Source organism: Mycteria americana, chromosome 3 (assembly GCF_035582795.1).
Source record: "Mycteria americana isolate JAX WOST 10 ecotype Jacksonville Zoo and Gardens chromosome 3, USCA_MyAme_1.0, whole genome shotgun sequence".
Classification (NCBI taxonomy): domain Eukaryota; kingdom Metazoa; phylum Chordata; class Aves; order Ciconiiformes; family Ciconiidae; genus Mycteria; species Mycteria americana.
The window spans coordinates 61944487-61960126 of record NC_134367.1 but is presented as its reverse complement, the minus strand read 5'-3'; the positions used below and the strand labels follow the sequence as shown (position 1 = coordinate 61960126).

Genomic DNA, 15640 nt, shown 5'->3' with positions numbered 1-15640 from the left:
ACTCAGGTGCTGTGAAAACAGTGATGGGAACCATTATAAACATTATAAAGAAATAAGACACTACTATAAAAGACAAAACTAATTTCTTAATAGAAATATATCTCAGAGGTTCATTACATGGACAATATTCTCCATGCACCAGGAACTTAGTATTAAGCTTAGAGACCTAGAGATGCCCTGTCATGCCATGTTAGGAATTAAATACTACAGGAATTAAAATCTATAGATGGCTATTTATAATAATTTGTACATAAATTAGTCACTTGTTAGGTTATTCAGAAATAACTTGACATACCACATCTGTACAGTGACATGAGCTTGGTAGAAATTTCTTTATTTTTCATGTGAAGGCTGTGTGAAGGAATCTGAATTGTTTACATTTATTATCCCTAGCACACCAAACTCACTGCCAACTAAAGAAAATAAAACGAGTATTTTAACAGCCTTCAGGTAACACATTAAATCTTTAACAACCTCTTTTCTCCTCATAAACAAATTTAGTAATTGGTCTAGAACTGTAAAGTCATGAGAGCCTGAACCTTACAATGAGTTCTACAAAGCCTGGGGATGTTGTTCACAGTTTTGCTTTTATCCATTTTAGAAATAGGAAGCTATTGCACAATTCTAATGCAGGGCTAAACTTTGTAGGGTTCAGGACTCCCACAGTTTCACAGTTCAAGAACATTTATATTCTGTGTTTGTTTTATACCTATATCTTTCAAGACAACTAAATATTAAAAAGGGACTCTCTTGTTCAGTTTCAAAAAAGGAAAGTAAAGCAGCCAGAACTCTGATGAATACGTAATAGAGGTCTCCAGGCATTTTGCCAATAAAAACCCAAACTCAATCTATTTGACTTGGTTTGTTGCACATCTGCACAAGATATAAATGTGATAGTGTTTCTCCTGCTTTGTCAGTACAGTGTTCTCAAACAATAGAAAGAGAATTAATTAACTATGCAAGGAAATACTAAGTATGTGAAAGCAGTGAGGACGTCAGAGGAACCATGCCTGAGCAGCAGGCATAATAAACCCATGTATATCTAATAAAACCACCTGAAGAGCTGTGATAACAGGAGGGCAGGCTCCCATTCTGCACTCCCCTGGAATATCTGCTGATAAGTGCTTAGATTATTCCTGCCCTGATCAGTGCAATTTTAATAGGACACAATGCCACTGTAGGCAACAGCATTAGCCGGAACTCCTTAAGAGAAAAATCTGGTTCACCTGTGCCTTATGTTGGCACACTGCCATTCAGATAACATTCTCTTCTTTACTTGCATCTTGCAGAGCTCCCTCTCTGTGCGGGTGGTAGCCATGCATTTTGCCCTGTAAACCTTAGGAAGTACTCTTTATACTCTTAAATAGTGAAGCGCATTTCATTGACAGAATCTGACTTCTATTTCAGGAAAAATGGGGTGACACAGAAGATACAGGGCTGAAGGGAGAAAAAAAAAATTACTCCAGTGGATTTATCAGCTCCTGTAGCCACTTGAAACTTCTAAGCTGCGTGAAGAGCTTGGGATGGGGCAGCCTCTGTGCATAGTTTACAATCTTCCAGTACAATCTTACAATCCTTCTGAAATGCTTATATGGACTAACAGTGATTCTTTTTAGAAGGGAGCTGCATCCAATTTGTGGCTGGAATTTGGGCAAGCATTAGTTACCACTGCAAACGTCAGGCACAAACTCAACAGTTCCTGATCTTCCTGAACAATTATTGTATATGTCGCACCCAGCAGCTCTTCTGTGTAACCTGGGCATGTGCTACTTGCACCAGGGCTCCTCTTCTCTGAAGCCATACTGGAAAGCATAAACCAAATGTGCTAATTCAAACTGATACACATAATTTCCATTTTTTTTATATGCACAAGAAAAGCTAACCAGACAAGATTCAGAATAGTTTTCTTCAACTACATCGTGTCAAATGATTTTGGTATCGTTCAGGTATTGTCCAGGTACTGACTGGGACAAAACCAACTAAAAAATGTTCAAGCCACTTGGTCTATTGAATTGTAGGTAGCAAGCAGCACAGACAAGCTTTTGTAATGAAGGAAACATTTGTTCTTAGATCAGAGTTTTGATTAACTTTTCACTATTATTTTTATTTAATATAACAAATGTATAATGATTATTCTGAGATACGCTGACACAATATTTTCACTTGCAAGATCTAAGGCCGAATTCAGACTCCAAACAAATCAACATTATCACTGAATGTTGACTGGAAAAAAAAGAAAATTAAAGGCAGAAGAAATCACTATTTTATCTGATCAACATAAATTGAATTTAACTTCAATTATTAGAAAAACCCCACACGTCAAATCGGTAAATTCAGCTTTAAAACTAGAAACGACTACTCTTAAGGAGAACAGAAAAGCAAACGCTAGTTACTGATTCAAAGAGCAGTCATCCAAATTCTGTATTGTTATTTCTAGCCTAGTCTCATCCAGCTTTTGTCTTGATCTTTGCCTCTCAGTAAAGCTAAGCACCCTGTACAACTGTAAAAAGAGAATAGAAGTTTATATTGCAGAATATATTATTGGATTAAAACACAAAGAATCTCAAGTGTACAAGCAAAAGTATAAATTAAAAAGTTATGCAATTTACTAAGTGAAAAGTGTAATATGCAATAAATATACTCCTTACTTGTTAGAAGGTATATTTAGGGGGCAAGCACACAGCTGGCAATCTTCAGCTGTCCCTTTAGTAGGATCACCATAGAAGCTAGGAAGACATCTATCACAATATGGACCACCTGTGTTGTGTTTGCAGTCCTAAACAGAAGATAAAAAGTACAAATTCACAATTAGAGAACTTACATATGGAAAGTCCTTGAAGGTCATTCACCTAGCCCAACCTCCCAACAGGATTGTAAGAGGTCTGCAACATATATTCTAATTTTCTGCTGCTGGTTGAGAACCAGTTCTAGAGGTTAGCTGTCACAATCAGTGCTTCTTATATGTCAGGTATTTGTGTTCTCTTGGATAATTTTTCTCTATGTAAAACAAAAAGAATATTTAACTGCAGACTTTTATCTTTCTGCCATACAATAGCTGCATTATTGTTTTAGCTTGCTTAAAGAAAACCAACCTTCAGAGCAGCACAAAACAGGTTTAGTATTGCAGTCTTGCAACAGGACATATTTTGTGACAAGCAGTTTTCAGCTGTTGATCCCAGAAATACAGCCCAGACTATATAACTTATAAAAATGAATTCTTTCACATTTAAGTGCATTAGCTCATTTTACAAGGTATATGGCTAGCAGTATACTATATATATATATTCGCGAAGAGTAGCAAAGCCTGAAGTACTTAATTAATAATAGTTTGCTGGAATAGCATCCAGACTCTATTTTATGAGTAGAAACAAAGATGAGTATACTGTATATAGGGCCCTGTCCAACAGTTTGTGTTACTGTATGTGACTGGCTTTCATAATACAAGGGACAGTTTATCTGAGCATATGAAACATCCAACGTACTACATAAAAATGGCAGCACTAGATCTGCACTTTTGTATATAACCTTTGGTGTGATGTCAGATTAAATGATCTTTTGGCAGACTGAGAATTGGCCCTCTGAGAACAGGCTTCCCGTGATGACTTGTAAGAACCAAGTTTTAAAAAGTAATTACCCCTTCTACTCTTCCCCCTCACCATAGAGGATTTAGAAATTCTAAATAATTTGGCAGGATCCATGATAGGCTCAGCAAATTAGCTCTGGCGTAGACTGTTTCGGGTTTTTTGCCACATTTTTAGCACACCACACTATTCCTTTCACTGCTATTTGCCACAAGACACCCAAGTGTAGCTCTTTCACAGTGTGAAAACAGAGAAAGCAGGAGAAATGTTTTTGGCTCTTAAATGCCATCTTGATGTGCTTGGGTATAGACTGAAAAAGCATATGGCAACTTGAAAAGGCCAAAATGAAAGCCATGAGAGAGATTTTATTTAACGGGCTATGTTCTGATCTGATTTAGACAATGGGCCAGATCAAATCTAGAATCTGTTTCACCCAGCTGCTGCTTAAGAACTCTTGAGTTGTTTTTTTTTATTTAAAGGTGTAAGTATTTCCAAACTTATGATTTAATTCAAAATAATTTTAAGAACACTTTAAACTTGTTTTCTCATTTGCAATAAGTCATGCACATGGTAGTGACTGATAACAGCATTACTGTCTGGAAGACATAATGTATCCTCCATAAAGAATAAAGCAAATGGCAGTATTCTAAGGAACACTGATTTCTTCTTCAGGACTTTCCAGGATTGCAATGATTTGTAGAAAGTTTTTTGCATTGTGCTCTGCATAGCCAGTACCATACATTTGGGAGGCTGAAAAAGCACAATACCCTTTTCAGTCATGAGCACACTGGAGTCAAAAGCATTTGTCTCCAGAAATGCTGTATGCTGTTTTAAAGGGTGCATTCTTATTGCTTGTGTATACAATCAGCATATCTTCGAAATTAAAGCATTAGTGACAACATTACATTTTCACATATTTGGTAGATTGTGAGCTAATACCAACTTTTGAGACTCTTAGTCAAACAAAATTATGGCTTTAGAACCATCAGCTGGGTTAAATTCTACTTCATTAGGTCATTTAAGTCCATTTGATTGTTACTTCAAGTGCTGTCATTAAAAAAGTATCTACCAGCCATACTGAAAAAGTAGCTGGGAACATTAAGATATGCTTTTAAAAGAAGATGCGACAAAAATAATTTAAGCAGTGTTTCAAAAGAAAAATCCTTTGCAATTCAACTTTTTTAAGGCATCATGTCAAATTATTTGTACTTTTTCTGAAAAATAATGGATTCTTCTTTTGTGTTAAGTTTAGCTTTAAATATCCTCAGACGTATCTTAATGTTTTTGAAGAATATGAATGGCTTATATGTCAAGGATGTTATTTAAGTGAGAGGAGCTAACACACTATTTTAAAGCTGTGCATCTCTTACAGAGTGGTATTTGCAGCTTCTGCCTTTTTAAAGTAAAAAACCTGAAACCTTCCATTTTGTAGGAAAACAAAAAGAGCTGACCTTCTTCTCTTTGATGAATTATTTTCTGAAACTCCAATGTCAGTCATTTCCACATACTGTGTCTAATTCTCCTCAATCCAGATCTCTGTATCTGCTTACTTCCTCACCATAAATCAAGAAATTTAAAAACAAAAAAGAACCCCACGTATATAGTGCCAAAATCTGAGCATACGTTGCACTGTGTATATGTTAGAGTTTAGCTGAGAAAGAATGATCTTGTGTGGTCCTGTACTTTTCCCTGAGTCAGTCTGGATTTTGCAGGACAAAGAACAAGGATTATGTACTACGCAGATGTGACATAATTTGCCTGTTCTCTTCAGTGATGCATTAAACTTTATAATAATTTGCCAAATTTATGGATCACTTTAAGTACTGAAGTAGATGAGTTCTTACTCCTTCTAAAGATATTATCAATACTCATAAAAAATTTGTGTTTTCTTGATGTCAATTGGTTGAATGTCAGTTGAATGTCAGAATTGGTTGAATGTCAGAATGTCAGAAACTTGTCAAATGTACAGCAATAGTTTTAAGCACATTCTAGTTTAAGCAATGTCTAATTATACTGAGATTATTTCCTTAAAACATGCTTAAGCCTGTGAAGTCTTAATTTCACGTTCGTAGGAACATTTAATTATTTTTTTTGTCTCACAAGACTGGGTATAAAGAAGATCATGCAACTGTCCCTAACCTGCTCAGTACATTATATACGCTTTCTTTTTATTCCCTTGGACATAGAGTTTGTTCCAACACATTGATCTAGTGGTTTTGGTAAAATCAATGCCTTGTTCCATAGATCCATAGACTTCATGGCCAGGAATGATTTTATGCCCAAATCTTTATGCTTTCAAATTCCAGGTACTGGATCTCAAACTATTTTGAATGCATCAATTTTCCGGACCTCTTTTATCCCCAAACACCATTAAACTTCACTTACACAACCTCTGAGTAAGCAAGACCGTGAAATTTATTTTTGTCCAAAATTTTATGTACAACTCAGACCTTGTTGCCCAAAGACTTTACTGCTGATGTCCTGGAGTCTGTTTTCCACCATTTCCTACCGAGCCGGCTCTCCCTTCCTTGGAAAAAACCAAATGAACGTCTTTATGCCCAGTATCAGGGAACCCGAAGTTCACACTGAAAACCACTCCTGCTTAGCTGCATATGCAGCTGAGTGTATATGAATATGGAAGGAAACAGTCTGAATAGAAGGCTAGTGATGAAAATAGAACTTTAATCGGGGCGTATGACTCAGTCCAAGATAGTGCCTTCGGCACGCTGCTGCCCTTCCTCAGGATATCTGTCACAGAGACAACCAGGGAAGCTGCTAGTTTAAGCTAGTTAAAGAAAGCGAAAGGGTAAGCCTATTTTAGTGTATTCCCTGGTCTAGAGACCAGACAATGGTATTACGTCTCTGGAAGCATGAATATGCTCTTCTGGCATTTTCAAATTACCGTAATGTCAATATTACATGGACAATTCCCTTTCCTGGTGTTACAAATGCAATCAGGGTGTTGCAGAGGCTTTATGTAATTTTCACCTGCATTTAACTTGGGATGTATCATTTTGTTACCGTGTATATGAAGACGGGTGAAGACATTTTGTCGCTCCTGTGATGAACACTGTCTAAAGCACATGTCCACTATCTCTGACACTGGCCTCAATGTACATGGTATATGCCGTTTACACACAAAGGAATAAAATACACAATGGATGCCACTGGGGACTGCCCACTTAGCAATTTGAGCATATCTTAGGGGAGAAAGATCTGCTTTCTCTGGGCTTAGTAATAGGAACGTAGTATCCTGCAATGAATGAAACACCTTGAAACATGTTCGCTTTTTCCAAGGTTTAGGCTTAACCAACCTCCTAAAGCTAGCGTACGTGTGTGTGTGTAACACTACAAAAGAGCATTTCTGAATGTTGGAAATTGCCCTATGTACCAAAGCAGTTATGTATATCACAATGGTAACGAGAATGATGTATCATGCAGCTCTCTATATGGTTGCTGTGGGGATCAAAGGGCTTTGCAGGTTACTGCAAGGTATGTGTTAAAATGAGCTTTTTATACAGGCCTATGTCAAAGCAGATGATGTGAGCTTTTATCATGAGTCAAAACCATATTTCAGCTGCTTTTCAACTACATTTCAAAGCTAAGGAAGAGCAAAAAGAAGTATCATATCAGTAAATTAGGTGCCTAAATTGTCTGTTGTGTTGCTGAAAAAACACCATGAATAATAATGAGGAGGCCAAAAGGCTGTGTAAACCTCAATAGAAAGAATGCCTTTGATGTGAAACATTTCTCTTTTTCAGCATTCAGACTTCTCTCTCTTTCACTTCAAAAGGCTTATGATCCAAATTGAATAGCAGCATTTAATAGCCTGCATGGATACTAACCAATCTAACTTCCCTTACAGTGTTTTCAAAGTAAGCGGCAAGAAAATCCAGAACTGATTTTAAGCTCCCTGTGTGCCTCTTCTTTATAGCATGATCTAGTATAAGCTCCAACAGAACACATAAAATACAGAATGCTTGATAACGCATATAGATTAAAGTACATTTTCAACGGGTTATTTTCCACTTCCTTGTCAGTGCTGTGTTATCTTTACACCAGCACCCTTGAAACATCAGAAGGGGGAGCTCTACTGTCTCAGTCAATAGTTCACATCAGTTGAAAAGTGCAAAAGCGCTACCGTATGCAGCTATACAGCCTTCTCTCATATCCAGGCTAGTGCTACAGACAACAATAAAGAGGGAACTTGTGCAAGGGCTAAAACTTGAAGACACAGAAGCAAGCAACCTCAGAACTCGCATGTGACCATGCACTCCTAAGCAAAATAGTCAATAGTTATGATATACCTTAAACAGGATTCTCCCTTCCCTTTCTTTTCTGTTAATTGATTTTACCCCACACTGATGTTACAGACATCATAGCTGGAGGCTACGGTCATTAATGCAATAAATTTTATCTTTGTCGAGAAACACAAATCCGTATTACCCTACTGATAAACATTTTCATTGCATGTATGTGAAGGATTCAAAGGATTCTCTCATGTCATACATATTTTTCATCCTAGGTACTTCTTTAAGGCTTACAGTATAATTACATTGAGAATCATTTTAAGCTTCTATTCATGAAAAAGCAATTTGAAAAATTCACTGATCCACCCATAAAGGACATCGTGTTTTGCACTGCAATGCAATTAAACATCTTGTATGGGCAAAACAGGAAGAGCAGTAATAATTCTAAGTGCCAAATTACATTGAAAAAAAGCCTGAATTTTCATTCTGGATTTTCCCCAGCAGCTTTTTCTTAAGGAAATAAAACGGAACATTTAGAAACATGCACAATACAGAGTCTGCTTGAAATTCTGCAGGGAAATGAGAGTATGATATCCCACTAAACTGGCACTGGCTCAAATTGTGTTTCTGCAAGACTAATGAAATGAGAAATGTTGTTTCAAGCTTAGTGCCATGTCAGACAATATAAAACTAAAAATGCCCTTGAGTTAATCAGAACAGTCTATTCAGCATAATGCACCCATTCCAAAAGGCTACTGAATGGGCTGGAAATAGTGGTGTGCTGGTAGGCTTGCTATGGATAATATCACAGATTTAATTGCTGAATTAGTAGGTAACTACATAAAATGTCCATAGCCTACAAGAAAAAAAAGTTGATTTAGCCCAAATCATATGCTTTTATTATTTTTCTAAAATACAATTTATTAAGTGTTTCTTCAAGGTTTAGTAGGAATTTAGATGAAGGAACACATTAACAATATCTTCTTGTCATACTAGAACAGAATTTACAAAGTTACCTGCTACATACTATAAATTGAATACACTGCAGGAGACAGATGGGAGGGGGAGATAAATCTTGCATGGAAGAATATTGATGTATTTGCTGCTTTCTGCATGCCATACCTTATACTATTGATTCTATTTCAAAACATAAATCCTATGTGAATAAAAAATTCTTTTTGTTTAACTGTAGAAGCTACCATATCTTGGTATGAGGGGATCCTTAACTTCAGCAACAGTTCAACATAAAGATCTCTTCTGTTAATCACTGGCTTTTTTCTCCTTGAGTATTTCAGGTCTCAGAGTTCATTAATTCAATTGCACAGATATATTGAATTGATGTTGGCCATGTCCATCAAGTTTCCTGTAGTGACACTTACCAGGCATTCTCCTGTGATATCATCACACAATTCTGCATGACCAAAGCATGTACATGGTGCACAGACTCCACCAAAAATTGTGCCATTCACGCGCCTGTGTCGAGGCCAGCAAGACTGTAAGATAAATTAGATAAAAAGTTAAACTCTTGCTTGAACAGAGAAAGGAGTGGGATTTTTTAAATATTGTTGAATTTGATACTTGTGCACACAAAACCATACTTGACAAATTAATAAAAATACCAAAATTTCTCTAGAAAGTTGTTCTTCCTGGTGCTATGCCTTTGCACTGACCTTATTGGCAGGTATGAGATTAGAGGAAGCCTTAACTCGATCATTCTTCTGAAATGGTAAAATAAAGCAGAGAAATGAAGAACTGAAATATGACAGCATCAAAGCAAGAGGTACAGGTTGAAAAATAGCTAGAAGGCAAAATACTGAAGGAGCGAGAAGGAGGGAAGAAAACCCCCAAACAACAAAAACCTTTCCTGAGAAGTTCAGCTGCAAAGAACAATGAAAATACCATTTAGTCTGTCTTGTTTGGAGTCTAACAAAAGGCTACACTGAAATAAAGCGCAGGCTGAAAACAAAGCCATCCTTTTATTTACAAATTGTGCTTCTTAAATATAAAGTATAGTCATTTCCCTTTAAGAAAGTGCTCTGATTTTTTATTTTTTGAAATGTTATATTCAGATCAATATTAAATGCATGGCCAGTTTTTTCTTAGGAAAGGTGACATCGTACAACTGTGATTCATCAGCGAAAATTCAGCTATTCCATTTCTTCATAATAAGATGTCAAGCAGCAGTCTTCCCTACTATATATCTCACAAATGGCTTTATAGTTTTTGCAAACTATCTTTACTCAGTAAGACTGCTCATGTGATCCAAGGATTTTGCATAGTATAAAAAAGTGCATGACAAAGTGTTGACCTTCAAAAGCACCTGGCTAATACAAAGAGGAAGTTTTGTAGTGACAGAATACTAAAAGTCTCATTTAATAAAGAAAATCTCTTTCCCTTCACATACACTCTCCAAAAAGGTAACCAGAAGATTCTCCTTTATAAAAAAAAAAAGTCCCTTTTTGTCTTACTCCTGCAAAACATGAAAGTAATTTGAAGATGAATTGAAATGATTCCTTTAAAAAAACATTCCAAAGCCTGAGACATTATCCTTGTTTTTCCTTCTTTTCATTCTTGGTTACGCATTCCTAACAAAACCCATAAATACTAAAAATTAAAATTCAGAGTTATAAAATCTAAACAAGAAAAACAGGTTAAAAGAAATTGCCCTATTTTTTTTCTGTGGCATGAAATGCAACTGCCTAAGCTGTTTCTGTATAAATATATATAAATCTTTTTCCTCTTTCAGTGATTCTGAAAAGAATGATCTTGTGCACAGATATACATGATATTGCACAAGATAAGTCTCCGAAAGTCACTAATTCTAAGGGCTTAGACATGGAATATCAACAGCAAGGCTTAGAACATAACTAATATAAAAGATTACAGACTGGGATCTTAAAAAAAGAAATGATGTAACATTTAAAAGTCAGGAAAGTTCTTGATCATCACAGTGATGCATGTTAAACACAACTTCTTCCACAGTGGAAGCAAAAGAGTAGATAGAAAGGGAACAAATCTGGTGGAGAAGAGTGATTAGATGTGAAGATGTTGACAAATGAAGGCCAGAAGATACACATGAGTAGGGCAAAGTAACTATCACTAATGAGTCCAACTGGTATTTGAAATTTAAAATTTCATCTACTTTACCTATGCTCATGCAAGTCTGTGTTCATTTCTCAGATATACTAGCAAAAACATAACAATTTTCTTTGACTAGAATCCTGTAGAAAATTAATTAAAATTTGTGTAATGGAACAATCTCACAAGAGACAGCATATTTTAAACGGGATTGGTTCTCTTCTGAAGACTGATTGTGCCAAAACATTCACAGCAAGAAAATAAGTAAATAACGGTTGGTTTTAGTGCTGCAGTGTCTATGCCAGGTACCATAACATCATTATGCAGGAAACAAACCCATACATTAAATTAAATGAAGAAGAGAAAATGAAACTGAAAACCTGCACAAAACCAATAAAAATGAAACTCTGCTAGGTTGAAACTGGAAGAAGCAAAGTGTTGGACAAGGCCAAAAGTATTCAGAATAAACAAATATGGTATTCTAAAACTTTCTCAACTGCTCGTTTAAAACTTTAAACTTTCTCAACTGCTCGTTTGCCTGGAAATCTAAAACTTCACTGTTTTGTTTTTTCTTGCTTGTCTTTGTTATAAAAAGCACAACCATCTACTCAGAACACCAAAATATTTCCCCATTTTTTTCTATCAAGCACATCTGTTCTATGTATATCATATATTGAACCTCTACTACAAAAGACTCATGAGAAATGAATTCAGTGAATAAAGGCATGGAAACTAAAACTTTTAACTATACCATTGTTATCGTAAGACAGGCCAGCTTTGTCAAATGGCATTTCTGAGCTGTCCAAAATGCTCTGAAATGCAGTGAGGGGGCACAGGAAAAGTGTGCTTATGCAGAAGTCTATCATATCTTCTTGGCTTTCAGTCTTGGGAGGAAAACTAACATCCAGGTAGGGACTGCAATATGGTTTAGTTCAATAGGTCTGTGGTTAGCACTCAGCCAGGAATCAAAGAGTGTCCATGCCCACTAGTGTGCAAAGAGACTTTAAATTTGCAGCTATCTATATATGTACTTTCTATTGCGGAATATGATCTTATCAAATTTCAGGGACTGTTTTGAATTGGAAAGAAGGTTTAGCATTGAAGGACACAATGTTGGACAGAGAATTTCAGCCACACCAAGGCAGGAATTCTACCCAAGTCCTTCAGCTTCTGCAACGAAAGTAGATATTGAAACATCTGCAATCAGGGCCTTTCCAACTGCTTTCTGGGAAATCACACCTAAATCTGAATTGAGAGGAAAAATGGACAAGTAAAAAAAAGTGTGAAGCATAATGCCACTTCATCCAGCTTTTTTCTTCAAATAATTGAACAGACAGTCAATGGTCATACTTCAAAATTGTTTCTCAGCCAAGGTAGGCAACATTCTTCTCCAGTTTTTTTTCTGTCTGTACCATTTTGGAAGTGATAGGAATATCCATTAATTCCTTCAGGCCTTCTTTCTACATTAGTTTATCTAGTCCCAGCAACAAGCAACCACATTTGGCATGAAACTAGACTCTAAGCCCTAAATATCACATATAAGCATGGAAGATTTTAAAGAAAAAGAGAGTTGACAAGCAAATGCCTAGAGTGCCTATGTAAATGGCATACTGTTTGTAGTTTTGTGAAGCGGAGCATCTTGGTGTTTGAAACTATTTCCTTAAAGGCAAAGCTTTTGAAGATTTTTTTTGTGGCTTCTATTTACCCCAAGCTATGCCCACGTGAGCTAGTTCATCCTATGTACACTTGTATGAACAGGGTCTGTGTGAACTAATGAATTTGTTAGGAAAGTGGGTATTTCCTGAGCATGTGTGTATGTCGTTATCTGTAACAGGACCAAACTAAAGTGAAGCAATCCTCACAAGAACACACACTCAATCCTCAAAGACTCCAAGGCAAATGGCAAAGCCCTGGGAAAACAAAAGAGGAAACTCAATCACATTAACTCAGATAATTTGATCTGGCTTTGTTGTGCACAGGTCAGATAACTGCCATTTTCCTTCTAATTGTCATAGTTTCATGCATTTGTAATATCAATTGGCTGAAGAGTACAAATACTGCTTTCATTTTCTTTTTGTTAAGAGAAATGTCTTTTCATAACTTAGAAATCACCACAGAGGTGTAAAACTTCAGATTTCAAATATTATCAAATATGAACCACCACCTAGAAATAAAGGTAACTAGAGAACGTATACCAAATTCCTAACAGGAATGGACAGCCCTCGTACTATTTTCTGCCAACACAGGGCCACTGGTTGCTGACAACGATCACAGGGTTAGCACAATAGATCTGGACTGCATCGTGATACTCACCTCACACGAGGTACCATCATACCCCGGGGGACATTCACATAACTCCACTCCAGATGCCACCTTTCTCCCAGTTGAAGTGTGGTCAGCAGCTTCAATGCTAACACTTCTTAGTCTGGACGGAACAGGAATGAAACAGTTAATGTAGCAAACTAGATGGAAGCATATGTGCAGCTGGATGTAGCAAACAGTATATAGTGACAGTCAGTGGCTTGTTTATGCTTTCCTGTTTAAAAATAAGGACGTTTTCATATTCATCTATTTCTTCCTAAACTACATGTCTGTAGGCTTGTTACTACTTTTGTCCATCATGTGAAGGAGACTATGGTCAGACACACACTGATAAAAATAGATTAAAAGAGTCTCACAGCACTGTATCAGTAGATGGAAGGCTATTCCTGGCCTGCAAGCCACAAGTGCCAACTTGCATTGCAGCTGTATATATAGCAAATTTGACGCTAAGCAGTGTCTTCAAAATTTAGAAACCACTACTCCAGCTTTCTAAAACATTACATTACTAAGTTTTGGTTATAGGGTATTTTTATTCTGGAGATTTGACCTCTGGAAAAGATTTCAGCTCTGTCCAGGAGGATCTAAGTATTATCTACATGAAAGAAAAAGGCATGTACATGAAAGAAAAAGGACATCTTCCACAGACCTTAGCTTCCCCAATGACAGAGAAGACCGAGTTGGAGAATTTTCTGCTCCATGCACAATTGCCCTTAAAAAATAAATGCTAGACGCTGGCTAAACAGCCATTGTTAAGCCAAACACTGAACATGATTTTTATTTAAAAATCATGGAAGTATGATGGGAGAGACAACAAAAGTCTTTTGATAATCTTACAGGTAATGTGCAAAACAGATGTAGTTTACCTCAACAGTATCCATTTGGGGAAAGAAATTGGGATTTAGGGATTTAATTCTTAGGAGAATTCATAAGGAACATTAAGGCATTATAGAGGCTCAATAACTTCTATTTTCACCCAGCAATCTTAACAGAGCATTTGATTACTAGAGCTACCTGAAAAGCTTCTGCTGAAGTCTTTTTCAGCAGAAAATACCTTTCTATCATGACATGCATTTTGTTAAAAAACAATCAATTTTCTTTGGAAAACCAAGCTTTTTTCCCTCCATACTAAGGCATTCATCTTTTGGCTGCCAAAAAATCCTGAAAATTATTTGGATGACCTTGGATAAGAAAACATCCAAGAAAAATATTTTGTTGTTACTGCAGTGGTTGGAGGAAAGGTTAAGACAGGATATTTTCCCACTCAATTTTATGACTGCTCTCAGTAAGACAGACATGAAAGGTAAGGGGAAAAAAAGGAAGATTTCTGAAATGAGGATGGGAGCTTCAGAGAAACAGAAATTTTACCATCATTTGGGATATCACTGGACTTTGGAGGGACTACCATTGCGGATTACGCAGTTAGAAACTTGAATCTAATTTGGTGATACTAGAACCTCTGTAAAAGGTTCTTGAAACTATTTTAAGAGAAGGATGCATGTTCCTATCCAGATCTTCAGTAAGATCTCTCTCACTTTTCAATATTTTCCCTTCGCTCCATTGCTGCATGCTTATTTAGCAATCGTCCTTTTGAGTTTTCCTTACAATAAGATAACCTATCCCTACGATATTAGATATCAAATGGTGATGACTTTATCAATAAAAAAATCTAACAATTTAAGGAGAAAAATCTGTAAATGAAGAAACAAATTACTAGTTAAAGGCCAAGTTTTATTTATCCTTTGAACTACAGCTAGTTCCCTCTCAGCACAGATCTTGGAACAAAGAGAAGCACTTACACACAGAAACAATCCGCCCAGTATTATCCCACATTTGTATTCACTGAATTGTTCCAATTTTCATTACGTTCTGCTATTTGCTAAATGGGATTTTAATGTGTTTAACAGTTTTTAGCATTAACAGTTACTCAGTGAAGAAAGCTGCAGTGATTTTTTTTTCTCCCATTTTGGTGTTGCAATTTTGATTCCTCGATGCCATTCTGCATTCATTAAAATACATAATGCTGGCAGTAATGGGGCACTGGATCCTGGAGATGCATGAATAATTTGAGATTCGACATCGAGACCAAATATTTAAGCTGACTGTTACTGTCAGCAGGCAACTGTTGACTTCTAAAAACAAACAAGATTAAAAAGGAAGGGGACGTTTCAGGCGGTATCAGCATAGTTTACTGTCTGCTATGCCAGGCATCTGAATCACATCAGCTACATAAGGGACATGAAGTACTGACCCAATCATTGCTCATTTGTCTTGAAGCCAATTCTGCATATGGAAGAAAACCCTTGGCCTTTCCTCCCCTCTTTCTCCTTGCATCTAGCACTGATTCTATACGTGGTTGCAAGCATTCCGTTATCTTTGGCACCACAATTTCCAATGCCCATCTGAGTGTCT

General features: G+C 36.5%; 1 protein-coding gene across 1 annotated transcript in view; it reads right to left on the bottom strand.

Moving 5' to 3' along the window:
* LAMA2 (laminin subunit alpha 2) overlaps positions 1-15640 on the bottom strand; it is a 388353-nt gene that overhangs the window by 154918 nt on the left and 217795 nt on the right. Inside the window, exons 15-17 of the mRNA XM_075497163.1 lie at positions 13223-13334; positions 9211-9324; positions 2649-2776 (exon numbers count right to left, since the gene is read on the bottom strand). Coding sequence (XP_075353278.1) covers positions 2649-2776; positions 9211-9324; positions 13223-13334 — 354 coding nt within the window. The remainder of the gene's footprint in view (positions 1-2648; positions 2777-9210; positions 9325-13222; positions 13335-15640) is intronic.